Source organism: Electrona antarctica (assembly GCF_951216825.1).
Source record: "Electrona antarctica genome assembly, chromosome: 2".
Lineage (NCBI taxonomy): Eukaryota > Metazoa > Chordata > Actinopteri > Myctophiformes > Myctophidae > Electrona > Electrona antarctica.
Window position 1 is genome coordinate 34,117,266 of NC_136807.1, and position 14,242 is coordinate 34,131,507.

The following is a 14,242-nucleotide window of genomic DNA, read 5'->3' on the forward strand; positions in this document are numbered from 1 at the left end:
TCATCATCATCACCACATCATGACATTTACTTACATTTTACTTGATGATTAATTGTCATACAAATAATGTGAATTATTTTAATGGAAATAATCAATGTCTTGTTTGTTTGTTTTTAGATGCAGCAGCAAAAATATTAAATCTACCAGCATCTTTCTGAGCTTGTAGATCTGCTATTTTCACAATTCTGCATGATAACCTTGTATGGTGGCTAATCAGACTAATCGATTCGATTCGATTATAGATTAGTATTGTTCTTCACTGATTCATTTATTTATATAAATGAACATGATTATTCGATTTGTTAAAACAAATATTGAATAATAATCAATAATTACAGCCATAGTTTCTTTATAGAGGTGAGTGATAAGACAGGTGTTGCAGTGTGGCTTCAGTGGAAAGCACATCACATAAAGAGACTCTGTTGGTGGCCATAAACTACAAGCATCACAGGTAAATATTACATTTACATATACATTAATACGCAAAACAAGTGGATGGACTGGGTGAAGCTCGATGAATAGCCCTCATTGAGACAGTGTTTCTGAGTTGCTTACGGTGCAACATCAACTCCCTTTCCTCATGTTACATCCTGGACAAAAGTGTGTCCTGACCAGTTAGGTGAAATCTGAGACTCGAGCTCCACCACTCAGCACGGTTACACGTGAAGAGGTTCCTGCTCTTGCTCAGCCTCTGGTGTTGTCATATCGGCTAACAGTGGCGACTCGAGCCTCTGCCTTTGCACTTTCGTTCTTTGAGCCTGATTCTGCCGCAGCAAATTCTGTAGCCTGTGGGCCAGTCGTCGGGCCAACCATAGTGACAATATTTTGGAGAGGAGTTGGGGCCAGCAGTGCCATCCCAATTTTCCACTTTGAGGTTCTCTCACTGTACCACCTAACTCCTGTATCAGACCCCTAAAGTCCTGTGGTAAGCAATATCGTGGGACATGTCTGAGGTCCTTAGGGATGTCCCTACTGTGACCAAGGCCCTGGAAGTACACAAAGGCAACTCCGTGGTCCTTGCCTTGCTCTTGAAGTGCCCCCTGTAGGCTGGCCATGGCGGCTTTGAACACTGGCTCTGTCACTGAAGACGGCTCACTCAGTGGGATCTCCATCCCATCGACATCAGTCAACTTACCAGAACCTTGCTGCCCATTGCCTTTCTGTTTTCTTCCCTTTCCTATCCTCTTCCCTTTAAGTTTCCAATCCTCCTGCGACTCCTTGTTCATTTTCTCCCCTTCTTTTCCTCTCTCATTTCTATCCACTTTACTACTCTCCCCTCTCCACCTTTCATAGTACTCCTTGGCTTCAGGACTCCAGACAATCAGCACCTTCCCCTCTGATTTGCGTACTGCTTCCCACTGTCCATACAGCCAGGGGAGCGGGCCCAGGTCTGCCACTGCTGCAGCCCCCGCAGCACTCCTAGCTCCTCTGTCGGAGCTGTGGGCCCACTGGGCCATGCGTACCGTGCTGCACACCTCCCCTTGCAGGATGGAGGCTAACACACACACAGCAGACACGTGGGAAGTCTGGTCGGAGGAGGATACCAACAACACTGGCCTGTGGGCAGACAGCCAACCTAGAGGTTGAAAGGCGGGCATGTAGAATAGATGGGAGAATAGCAGGAAAGAAAGAAAGAAAGAAATACATTTTGCTTAATTTTTTATTTGACTTAAAAGTACTTATCTCATTCATTACAGTTATTGCAATATATCCCTGTATAACATGTTACTGTATTAAAGTTTTCCCTTTTATTTAGATGGTTGGATCAAGAGTTGTAACCAAGCTGACATGGTAACCGCCACAGGTTGACAATCAACCAGTAATACAAGACCTCCTCTTAAATGGAAGGATCAGCAGTTGTAGTTGATGTTGGAACCAAGCCAGGGTCAACAAACAACTTGATTTATGTATGTAATAAGAGACTTAAAGATGTCAAAGAGTGTTGATGCTTATACCATGAACTATTTATCAAGGAAGCAACTGGACCTGACCTGCAACTCCTTTCCTCGTCACGTGGCATACAATGATTCCCGACAGTGCCAGAGTAACCGCAAACACCAAGGCTGCCACTCCAAACATACCACATCTTCTGTGTGTGGCTGCAGGTAAACAGAAAGAATGCAATATTACTGTATGCTTTTGGCAGCATGTATATATACACGACTACAGTATGTATGTGTATGTATGCAGTTTTTTGATATATTGAATACTTTATTATTGCGAACACAATAATAAATGTTAAAAGGATAACACAAAAATCCCTGAGAGCTTGTTTCCAATGTGGCCCTGTATTAAATTCATCAAGACATACAGTATAAGACATACTATTATTATTTTATTTGTATTTATGTTTGAATACATCTTTCATTGAACTACATTTCAAAGACAAATATTGTACTTTGAACTCTTAAGCCTTATTATTATTTTTTACTACGGTATATAATACTGAAAATAGGTGATCTACAAGCTCACATGTCACAAACGATGCACATTGTGAGCTTGTAGTTGAGTAATTTTTTAAAGAATATATACTGTGTATACTTTGACTCAAGTACTGGGTTTGAGTACTTTGTCCACGATTGGAGAGCTTGTGTGCACACACCCGTATGTGTATGTTACAGTAAAAGTGAGAAACCAGTAAAAGCGCCCGAGTTCAGGCCGTGGGCCGGGTGGCGTGGGGTCGGTATTCCATGTGGTCCCTGACCATGCATTTAGTAATGTAGGAAAGAGAAGATTTGTAGACTAGTGTGCTGGAGTTTCTGTAAGCTTTCCCCCCACACCATGCCCATATCCCCACCCAACACTACAGGTTCAGTGGTCCCCAGGTTAATTCTTAGTCAGGGTGGTGGTCTCTGGTTCACCGTCAGTTGAAAACCCCTGATCTAGTAGATAAACTCACTGTCAAGGCACAGTATTCTTCTCCCATGCATAGCCGGATCCGACTGCCACACCTGCAAATTCACAGCATCAAGAAAATGTTAAAACTAGAAGCAAGCCGCAAATTCCGTCTTGAATTTTTCATGTTTTCGTTTTCATGTATTCGTACTTCTTCAAATGGCTTCTGTGGGAAGCCATTTGCACACTTGTAATTAATTTATGGGTTTATACTAGAAAATTCTGTTCTTGATGAATTATGTCTTGTCATTTATTATTACATGTTGTGATGTCACTTCTGTCTGATTGGACATTATATTGTCCAATCAGAAAAGGGACAGAAATGTGACTTTTGGGATTACAGAAAAGGTTACAAAAAACATCCATTGAAGTTCTCGAACCTAGAACAGTAGTGTGTTGCCAAAAGCAACCACACTAATGAAAAGAAAAGGCACGAAAAGCCCTGGCCTGCACGGCTTCATGACATGACTACCTGCACACACGTCTTCTCAAGAGGCAGTCCTTCAATAGGCACATTGCACTGTGCCTCGGCTGCGCCCCCTTCCTGTAAAACACACCAAAGGAGCTGTCACTCATTTGCCTGTTTGGAGAAATATACAGTAATATAATAGGAATTTAGCCTGTCTACTGTATCGGCACATGAATATTTTCTCACAATTCTCTCTCTCTCTCTCTCTCTCTTTCTCTCTCTCAGAGAGATAGAGAGGGAGGGAGGGAGCGTTGTGAGATTGTATTTTTCCTATATTTAAAAATGTTTGACAATTTTTGAAAGCCAGCCCTAACACACAGGCATGCATTGCACACACACGCACACAGATGTACCATTTTCACTGAGTAAACATGTCCTCTTGGATTGCACCCCATCTCACTCAGGACACAGAGCTGGGCAGAGTACTTGGCTGCCACGGAGGAGGTGAGATACACAAGCACCCTCTGCGTTCCAGCTCCAATATGTGCGTCCCACTGAGGCGCATCTATAGGACAGAGAACAGAGAGAGAGAGAGAGAGAGTATAGCTCACCGTTTCCCACAGAAATATTTTTTTATAAATACATTTTAAAACAATCAAACAACCAAATCTAAGAAATCCCATAAATGAATGAATGAATGAATGAATGAATAAATAAAAATCCAATCTACAAGCATACAACGAGGCACGAGTTCGATATGCTATTTTCATTAGTCTGGGTCATGGGCAAACGTCTAATCTCTCTTTTGGGTCCCGACTTGAAAAGTTTGGGAACTTCTGGCATCGCTGGTTGTTTGTGAGGGGATGACTTATAGGGCCAAATGTGAGAGTTAACAAAAACAAACAAAAAAAAGATTTCAGCATTGAACTCACCATGCTGGAAAAGGCAATGAGTGTCATAGCTTCCCTGGAGAGAGAACTACAAAAATGGAGGACAGAGTTAAGCGTCATCATGAGTGATTTAAGAAGAAATAAAATAGCACATTCATACACATTCACTCCTATACCAAGGTACACACTCGCTTGCCTTGTACACTACCACACACACATGCGCGCGCACGCACTCACACTCACACACACACACACACACACACACGTCCTCACCTGCACACACATCTGAGGGTGCTTGTCTACAGCAGATATGTTATATTTCTGGTGAGGAGACAGGGAGATTTGAACATTTTTGAACAATTAACATTTTGGAGTTGGGTGTTTTTTTCCCGACAGCAGAGAATTATAAAACAGTTCCATCTTACCAGATAATACTCGTCTCTCTGATAGCCGAATTATGGCTATCACTACACATGTTCGGTTGTATTAAATAGGCTTCAAGTGTATCGGAGGATTAGCCGGCGCTCAGACCAAGTGCTTCGCAACTTGTTCCTCGAGGAACACCTAGCCTGATTACTACGTTGTACATATTCAGGATACATAGCCATATACACAACTACAAACATCATCATCATCATCACCATCATCACCATCACCACCATCATCACTTGGGCTGTAACGATCGTGACTATTTACTTGACGATTCATTATCATACATACAAATTAACAATTTCATTGTACAATTTTCGTTGTGTAACGATGTAAATGACAAATAAGATGAAACTTGAACCATCTCACTCACCGGGACTTTTTGGTCTTCTTGTATCACATCAAGCATTGAGTTGAGGATGGGTGTGCAGAGGTGTGTTTCATGGTGCTTCCAGCAGAGGGCGGCAGAGGGTAGGTAGCTGGATGGACACTTAGAGATCCAGCTTACCACTGACTCATAAGATTTGACTCTACTGGAACGCCACACATCCCTAACATCTGCAAACACAAATGATAACACATTATCAACACATTGTATCGCCACATTCTATCTTTCTTCCTATTAATCCCCTGTTTTATACTTTGCAGAATGACAGTGTCATGCAAAAGTAAATCAATGCCGGCTTATTGTATACTTCGACATAATTATGACATTATGGGCCCTATTTTGCTTTATGACTTAATTTAAGAGCTGTTTTGAGGGAGCACAATGAAGAGTGTGTGTCTGTCTAGCTGATCTACAAGCTCAGCTGCAGCTGTTTTGGGGGAAGATTTTATTTTTTGGGGAAATATTTAGTTTAGAGCAAGAAAGACAAAACACGAGTCATGTTTCACACTCACCTAATAGAGTGTCATTTTGAAATGGGCACCGTTGCCGTCGCTTGGCATCCTGAATTGAAGTGAAATACACCTGGACGCAAAGACAAGCATGTAAATGCAGGGCTGTCTCTCATTGGCAATAACACAGACATGTGGCTATAGGGGAACGGATCTCACCTCTACACAGACACAGGATAGGAGGTAAGTGAAGTTGAAAATGGCAGACAGAGACTTCAACGGGTCAATCTGGAAAAAAAGCGCCATTGTATGTATATAAATATATATAAATAAAGTTTATTATTATGTAAAACAGAAAGATCTTCCTTCCAGTAATGTTTTTCACGCGCACACGCACGCACGCACGCACGCACGCACGCACGCACGCACGCACGCACGCACGCACGCACGCACGCATGCACGCACGCACACACACACACACACACACACACACACACACACACACACACACACACACACACACACACACACAGTACAGTACAGTACAGCTGGGTTTCTGCAGCCTATGGTGTCAGATATCATTGAATTAAGAGCCATTTTATCTGAGATAAGGTGATTGGCAAATAGTGATGAAGAAAGAATGCGAGCACAGCTCAGTCACAATAACAGTAAGTAAAGCTACTGTATGCCAGCATACACGGAAGTGTCCTTCAGGTACTTTTATTTGTTGTAAAGGTCACTTCCGTGATAGCCTGGCCCAGCCTGTGTGGTTCCTGGTCTAGAGGGGTGGGTGCCGGTTGAAAACAGGCGGTGGATCCTATTGGTTCACTGGTCTCAGCACACGCCCCTGCCCCCCTCCACCCCTCCTCTCCCCGGGAGAAAACTGACGTCACCAAATTTGGTTATTGGTTAGCGAAATACAAGGAAGTGGGCTTCCTATGCCAAATTGGCATAGGGGGTTTCCCCAGTCTTTTCTCTTCAATGAGATGGTTTCAGCAAAACATGAAAAGACTCATTAATGTAGAGGGTTAGTAAGGGTCATTTTGTAAGAAATGCAGTGTCAGTGACACGGTTCCCAAGGAGGCAAAAGTCCAATGCAAAAGCAATGAGAAGGAAGACAAATATATTATATATTATAATATTATTATGGCATCACGAAACCCAAATCATCAGCAGATTCATTTCAATTTTGTCCATAAAACATATTTAACCCCCCAGAAAGCTTATAGAATGAGACGTTCTATTTCACCAAACTGTACACTCTGTTCTTTAAATACTACTGGTACTTTTATACATATGATGTGGGAATGCCCCCCAGTCAAAAGTTTCTGGGAACAGATAACTAATTATCTATCTAAAGTATTACAAAAACATATTCCCTGTTGTCCCAAATTATTGCTCCTTAATGATGATGATTCTTTAACTTTAAGTATTGTTCAGAGACGATTCTGGCTGGCAGGAAGTACAGCTGCAAAACAAATGTTGGCACTGCGATGGCAAGCTCCACATTCTCTGCCCTTTAATCACTGGAAACAGTTATTAACTGATGTTGTAACAATGGAGCTATGGACAGCTAGATTAAATGGTGCAAACTATCAAACAATAGATAGCTGGAACCATATTCTCTATCAAGTTAGGACCTCTACTATATAACTAGCATGACATATATAACTAATTATATCTGTATAATCCCCTTTTTTCTTTTTTGGTCTTTGTTGAAATCTTTGCTCATTTCTTTTTCTTTTCAGGCCTATGACGGGGTGGGTTGGGAGGGATTCATTTATTTTTTATTTACTTACAATTTGTTCGATCGATTTTTATGTTGTATTTAATTGTTATAATCATTACTATATTTTCTCTTTTTCTTTTTTGTCAACGGTGGTTGGTGCTGGGGGTTGGGGGTAGGATTTTAAAAAATGAGGCAAGGGGCAAGCCACGGATTGCAGTTGGCAAATATGTTTTGTGTGCATTTTCTTTGTATGCCTGTACCTGTGCCTTTCATCCAAAAGTGAAATAAAAATGTATTTAAAAAAAAAAGAAAATGCAAAAGAATAGTTTCAATGTCTTCTAACTGCCATTATTATAACTTAAAAACAAACAAACAAACAAAAGAAAACATAATACACACTACTCAGCAAAGTATTTCAAGTACAAGAACTGCTGCCTGGGGAAGTTATTATTCTCCAAACGCGAAGCTGATGAGTAGTCTGTAGGATTTTAAACTAATTGTTTGTTCATTTGTGTAAACAAAAATGTGTAAGAATAGCTGTTTGAAGGCATTAACGCGATTATTTTAATTTGCATGCAGTGGTCTCAGACAGTCCTCATTGTTTTTGGATAGAACAGGTGATTGTTATGCCCCAGGCAGGGAGTCTATGAAGGTTACACAATGATCGTGAAATTGAATCCATCTGTGCCTTTTGTACACAAACACATGTGCATATCCAAATACATTGCATGTGCTTACAGTACACAAACAATTACACACACTTACTCACTTCACAATTGATACTCACTGTAATATCACTAGAAGACGACACAGACTCGCAGGCATTCTTATCCCATCCTCTGTAACACAAACGGGTGTCCACTCTGTGTCCCGGTTGAATGGTCACATTGACACATCTAGACCGCCGATCCACAGACAGATGGAATTCTGGTACTGGATCTGAAACCCATTGAGTTGTCACATGTAACTTGTTTGTTTTGCATATCCTTGTGTGGTTTGTGGTTCAACGAGGAAATAATATCATAAAAGAAAAAAGGGCTGAGGTGTGAGATGGATGCATGAACTGTAGCGTCCCATTTGGCAAAAAAAGCAGATCTGCCATAACGTGATCTGTTGATACTGTACATCGGCTATACTAGTGGAATTAGTATAGAGCCCTGGGGCACCCTGGACCAGACCACTAAGTGTAGGGTTTACACTTACAGTAAGTGGTTAGAAATTTACAATTTACAATTTAGACATTTAGCAGACGCTCTTAATCCAGAGCGATTTACATTAAGCAAGAATAAAAAAGCATGACAATACATCATATACATACAAAAGTAGTTATCATGAATCATACGTAAGCTAAGAAGTGGAATATCATCATCATATATCATATCATATCATATATATATATTTTACTATATATAATTAACCAAATGTCTGAATGTCTGAATGTGTGTCTGTGTCACTGTCACTGCCGTAGCTCCTCACTGCCTGCACCAATCGCTCCCACTTTTCACACAGGCATTGACCATAATAATATGGAGGTCTTAACGAAGCCCTTTTTCCAATTCTCCAAATTATAAATTAATAATGAATTTATTAGTGAATTAAAAATGCGAAAACGCACCCAGGGCGCAGTACAAGTATTTCACAACGGGTAAGGGCTAGTCTATATAATGAAACTAAAACTATGCATATATACTATATAGTGGTGTTTACATAAAATGCTATAGGTCTACTTAAACTTCTATCTAAGTCTACATAAAATGCTATTTAAGTAACATAAGTTATGCAAAGAGCCTTTGCATACGCCTGTAGGATGTCGAGGCTAGGGCAAGTACTACGGCAAGTGCTATGGGCTAAGATGGAGTCTGAAGAGCTGCGTTTTCAGACTGCGGCGGAAGATTGGGAGTGAATCTGCAGTTCTGATTGCAATGGGAAGTGCAATCCATAGTTTTGGAGCACGAAGGTACTTCCAGCTTCCCTGCGTCGGCTGATCTGAGCGCTCGGAGGGGTTTGTAGGGTGCGATCAGACTTGCAAGTAATGGCAGTGCCATACCTTTGGTTGCTTTGAATGCCAGCATCAAAGTTTTGTACAGTGTGCGGCCAGCGACCGGGAGCCAATGGAGGGTTGAGGCGAGACATGGTAGGTGAAATCATGATTTTTCCTTTTTTTTTTTTTTTGCTTCCTAAACATGTTTTCTTTCAAACTAAAGCAAAATAAACATTCAAAATACAGATTTAGATGTTTATTTTAGTAGTTTATTTTTGCCAATGACAGCTCGTTTTGCTGGGTGAAAATCCACCCTCTCTATTTTCATGATTGGTTGTTGGTACAAAGGAAGTGACCATATTTGGATCAAAGCACAGTCAGCTCGAGGTCCAGACCTTTCTAATGATATGTGGCATTATATGTTGTTGCCAAGGTTTGGATGAGATATTTTGTCTCAAAATAGTGGCTTCAAATAAAACGTTTTGGAATTTTACAATACACATCTTTAAAGGCTGTTTTCTCAAAATGAGTTTTCCTCATACCTGGGACAAAGAATCTCCACTTCAGTTGCACTCACATACAGCAAACTTTCCAGTCTTATTCATAACTATATTCTGCAGGAATTTACAGAGGGGTTTGTTGATATATCATTCACAGCCTGATTTACATCACATTTTATACCTAAAAATTGGTTTTTTGTATGCCTGTTGACACTATTTTCTGATTTGTGGAGTGATAATTAGAGATATCTAAAATCCCCTTATATGTCAACAAAATGAAACAATAATTTTGAACCTGGCGTTATCTGATCTTCAGATTTATCGTCCCAAAATGTATGCAAATTTAAAAATTTTATATAAAATTTCAGAAAACTTAAAATCTTAGTTTTAATATAAGTAATCAACTGGAGAAGTTTCATTGTGATAGCTATTAGTTAACTCACCTAAGGGCTAAGGGTTAAGAAGCACACATATAGTAAATCACTACCTGATACTTTGTAACTTCCTTGTTCTTGTCTCCCTGACCCAGTTGTGAACACCACATCAATTCTGTTCCCAAAATCCACGTCGACACAATTATAAACCAGTTTCCACTGCAATGAGAAAAAAAGAAAAAAAGAATAGAGTCACATCTTCATCATTATCATCTCCATCAACATGATCAGGGACCTAGCCTGGGCACCATTCCATTTCGGATTCATGAACCGGTCGGGAGCGGATGATATCGCTACGTCATGTTGTAGTATTGTTTTGTAGTCATCAATCTTCCGGAACTTCCTTTTCCCTCAAACAAGCTTTTATTGTTATTCTTCCAGTTTGAAGGAAAAGAAAGTTCCATTTGATTGTTCCTGCCTGATGACTGCAAAACAATACTACAACATGACATAACGATATCATCCGTTCCAGACCGGTTCACACAGCACTTTTGGAACAGAGACCATGCAGGCTTTCCTCCGAGGTGGAAAGCCTGGTGAGGCGAGGTTATCTTATCAGGGACCTGAGATGGTCATTTAAAAAAAGGAAAATAAAAATAAATATTACCACAGCCAAGTTGTTTCCACCAGGTTCTTGACAATGGACCTTCTTTCTCCCCGTATTGCCCTTAATCCTAATAAACTAAAACACAAAAGAAAAAGTAGCCTAAGTGAGAGCAACGTGTGTTTCTCCCTATATTGCATTATGATCTACTGGCTAGAGCAGGACAAACCTTTCTATTCTTTGTCGTAGATTGAATGGTGAATTTCCTGTAGAACTGCGATTCTATTTCTAGCATCGATTCGTTTTGGAAGTCTAGAAGAAAGCAATTGCCATTCATATACTGAACAATAAACCAGACGTAAAACATGAATGAAACAAAACAGATGTAGAGAAGTGCACTTGTTCAGAATACAAAGTAAAATATGAACTATTTTTCTATTTCACTAATACCAATTGGTATTGTATTTTATATCATTTTTATTGTTGTTTCGTCACCTTTACAACGAGGTATAACTTGTAAGGATTGTGTATTTGTGGAATGAGCAACACAGCTAAACGTGTGGGTAGCGCCCAAGATTTGCCAAAATCCCCCAATATGCATCTGTTGGTATTCACTCTCGTTTAGAGCGACCTGCCAGGCGTGTAACTGGCACCTGAGCATGGGTCCTGCAACTTTGTTGAGTTTGTGTATGCTCCAAGCAGCAAGACATGCCCCCATCCCACTTTGCCCAGGATAAAGCCTGTGCAATAGGGCAAGTGGATAGTGGAAGCTGGTGTTCCGTTACGCAGCGCGGCAGCATTATTTGGTGTCAGCCCTGGTACCATTTCCAAGCTTAGGACCAAGTTCCATGAGACTGTTGAAGTCAAAGACAGTGGCCGTCCCAGGAAGACAACATCCCAAGAAGACCGGTTTATTCACTGAGGAACTTCCAGAGATTTACAGGCAAGATTGGCAGTCACATTGCCAGTCACACACATCTGGCACACACTTGCCAGCAGGTGCATTGTGGCAGGTCGCTCAAGTCAGAACGAGAGTGAATACCAACAGAAGCATATTGGGGGATTTTGGCAAATGTTTTGGGGGCGCTATCCTCACAATCAACCCTACAAATTATATAAAATACAATACCAATTGGAATTATTGAAACAGAGAAATAATCAACAGAGAAATTATCTTATAGGGTTACATTTGGTACAGTTTCAAAGGTGTATTTAGAATAGTGTGAATTTCGTCCGTACCTTCAGCCGTCATCCAAACATGCACACTGACACATTCTCCGAGTCCAGACACAGAGACTGGCACCAGAACAGGCTGGTGCTTGTAAACTGGTCACACAGAGAGACATTAATTAATATCCCTTTAATGTGTTAGACTTAGTGAAACCACAGAAAGCCTTTATTGTAATAAATAAATAAATAATAATAATAATATATATAGGCCTATATATAGCCTATAAATAATTCAGTCTCCTCTAACAGTGAGACATGACTAGACATCAGATTAAAATCAATTTACCAGTTTGATTTCCCATCTACAGTGAGGGGAAGAGAAAAACAATGTAAACATTAATACATCACAAACCTGTAAGGGCTATAAAAACAAAACAAAAGCCCATTGATACAATTTACTGCACTTGTTAAATAAAATAAATAAAAATTAAAGTAATAATGGTCATATACTTCTCCTATATAAAAATAAATGTGTCACTTCACACACCTGTGTGAAGTGAGGGGCGCTCTTATCATCTTACATGTTTAACCTCTATTAATCAAACTCTAATATATTAAAGTTTAACACGTGTTGCTATTAGGTGATGTCTATAGAAGTGTCTATTTGTACGTCTCTAAATGTTTTGATGATTTGAACATGGTGGACCCTATTGGAAACAAGTGTAATGCTTAATTGGGTCGTCCACTCACAGTTAACAGCCTTTGTATTGAGTTTGTGCTTGAAATGTACTGTAATTCTGCAAACTGTTAATAAATCCTTCAATCAATCAATCAAAACCAAACTGTGTCAAAACAAACATTACATTCTCTTTATTATTAATGGGATTTAATGTTTGTGTTAGGGACAAAACAAACATTTATCTTCATTGTCAATGGCGTTTTTAAAACAATTGAACTAAAAACATTAACCTGTATCATAAATATATGCAAACAAAATAATAACAAGATGAAGACCTTTAGTTAATAGAAGGATTGTAACTATAGTTACTCACGTGGCATGTAAAATCATCTGAGGCAAACAAAAATCGCACTGGAGACACCAAGAAGAAAATGAATGACAGTTCCTTGACAGGACACATCTTAGGCTAATACTGAATCTTAATACTTGAGAAAGACATAGGCTATGGCAATTTGGGCACGGTTGTATTCGTCCAGGTATAGGCTGTAATGTAACATCCACATGACCTCATCTATCCCATGGTAAACATTTAAATAGAATAGGCTACCCTGCGCATATCCCGGTAATAACAAAACACCGTATGCAAACTAGCTGCGAACTACCTCCACAGCACCACTGGCTTCTGCATGGTGTTGTGAAATGTGCACCCCCGTAGTGTTCCTTTGCATTTCAATTTCGCTTGAGTAAATCCCTGCCTCAATCGGCCCCGCCTCTAGAGAGAGAGAGAGAGAGAGAGAGAGAGAGAGAGAGAGAGAGAGAGGCCACGCTCCACAAGAGAGAGAGAGAGAGAGAGAGAGCGAGAGAGAGAGAGAGAGGCCACGCTCCACAAGAGATAGATAGAGAGAGAGAGAGAGAGAGAGAGAGAGAGAGGCCACGCTCCACAAGAGAGAGAGAGAGAGAGAGAGAGAGAGAGAGAGGCCACGCTCCACGAGAGAGAAAGAGAGAGAGAGAGAGGACGCTCCACAGAAAGGCCCTCACACACAGACAGTGAATCCCTGGAAAGATGTGACTGTCCCTTCAGCCAGCTAGTTCTGGGACTAACACAAGCACAACCACCAGACAGAAAACAAACGGGACTACACCAAATCAATTCAGATCCACAGACCTTGAGCTTCTAGATGTCCCGACAACCAAGTTGAGGCTCAGAGGTGACCGTGCCTTCTCAGTTGCAGCCCCTAGGCTGTGGAACACCATCCCCTACCTACTCCATCAGAACCTCCCCCTCCATTGACGTTTTTAAATCCAGACTTAAAACCCTGTTTTACTCCCAAGCATTTGATTGCCCGTGACCTTGTTTGTGTTTATAAACAGTATATTGTTTAATTTGTTTTAATAGTTTGCTTATAATTGTGCTTTTATTGTCTGTAATTTTCTTTTGCTGTGTCTCTCTATCTGTGGTGTTAATGAAATGTCTGTACAGCACTTTGTTACAATGGAAATTGTTTTTAAATGTGCTTTATAAATAAAGGTGATTTGATTTGATAAGAAAACAAAAAGAAAGCTATCTCACACACTGGAAAAGATCTAGGCCTACTCAAAACCAGAGCAAAATGGAATGCTATTTAGCACTAAACAGAGAATATACAGTAGCAGAATACTTGATCACAGTAACTGACCCAAAACTAAGGAAAACATTAACTCGATATAGACTCAGTGAACACAGTCTTGCGATTGAGAAAGGCCGC

At 40.3% G+C, this 14,242-nt stretch overlaps 1 protein-coding gene across 1 annotated transcript; it reads right to left on the reverse strand.

The window, feature by feature from the left end:
* Positions 1–266: 266 nt before the first annotated feature.
* LOC306912551 (interleukin-17 receptor E) lies at positions 267–12,943 on the reverse strand. Its single transcript, XM_079488868.1, has 17 exons — positions 12,871–12,943; positions 12,165–12,180; positions 11,888–11,974; positions 10,878–10,960; positions 10,712–10,786; positions 10,158–10,263; positions 7,977–8,128; positions 5,680–5,748; positions 5,524–5,593; positions 4,997–5,181; positions 4,468–4,515; positions 4,237–4,282; positions 3,718–3,869; positions 3,368–3,439; positions 2,900–2,951; positions 1,992–2,099; positions 267–1,576 (listed from the first exon to the last, which is right to left on the reverse strand). Exons 2-17 carry the CDS (start codon positions 12,178–12,180, stop codon positions 657–659), a joined length of 2,241 nt encoding a protein of 746 aa, XP_079344994.1. The 5' UTR covers positions 12,871–12,943; the 3' UTR covers positions 267–656.
* Between the last annotated feature and the right edge of the window lie 1,299 nt (positions 12,944–14,242).

Bases quoted from the DNA above. Each gene is read 5' to 3' on its own strand.
- LOC306912551 (XM_079488868.1), bottom strand. The intron at 4,516-4,996 runs GTGAGTGAGATG...TCTCCTCACCAG, and splicing joins AAGAAGACCAAAAAGTCCCG to AAATATAACATATCTGCTGT. The intron at 2,952-3,367 runs GTAGTCATGTCA...GTGAATTTGCAG, and splicing joins TTGAGAAGACGTGTGTGCAG to GTGTGGCAGTCGGATCCGGC.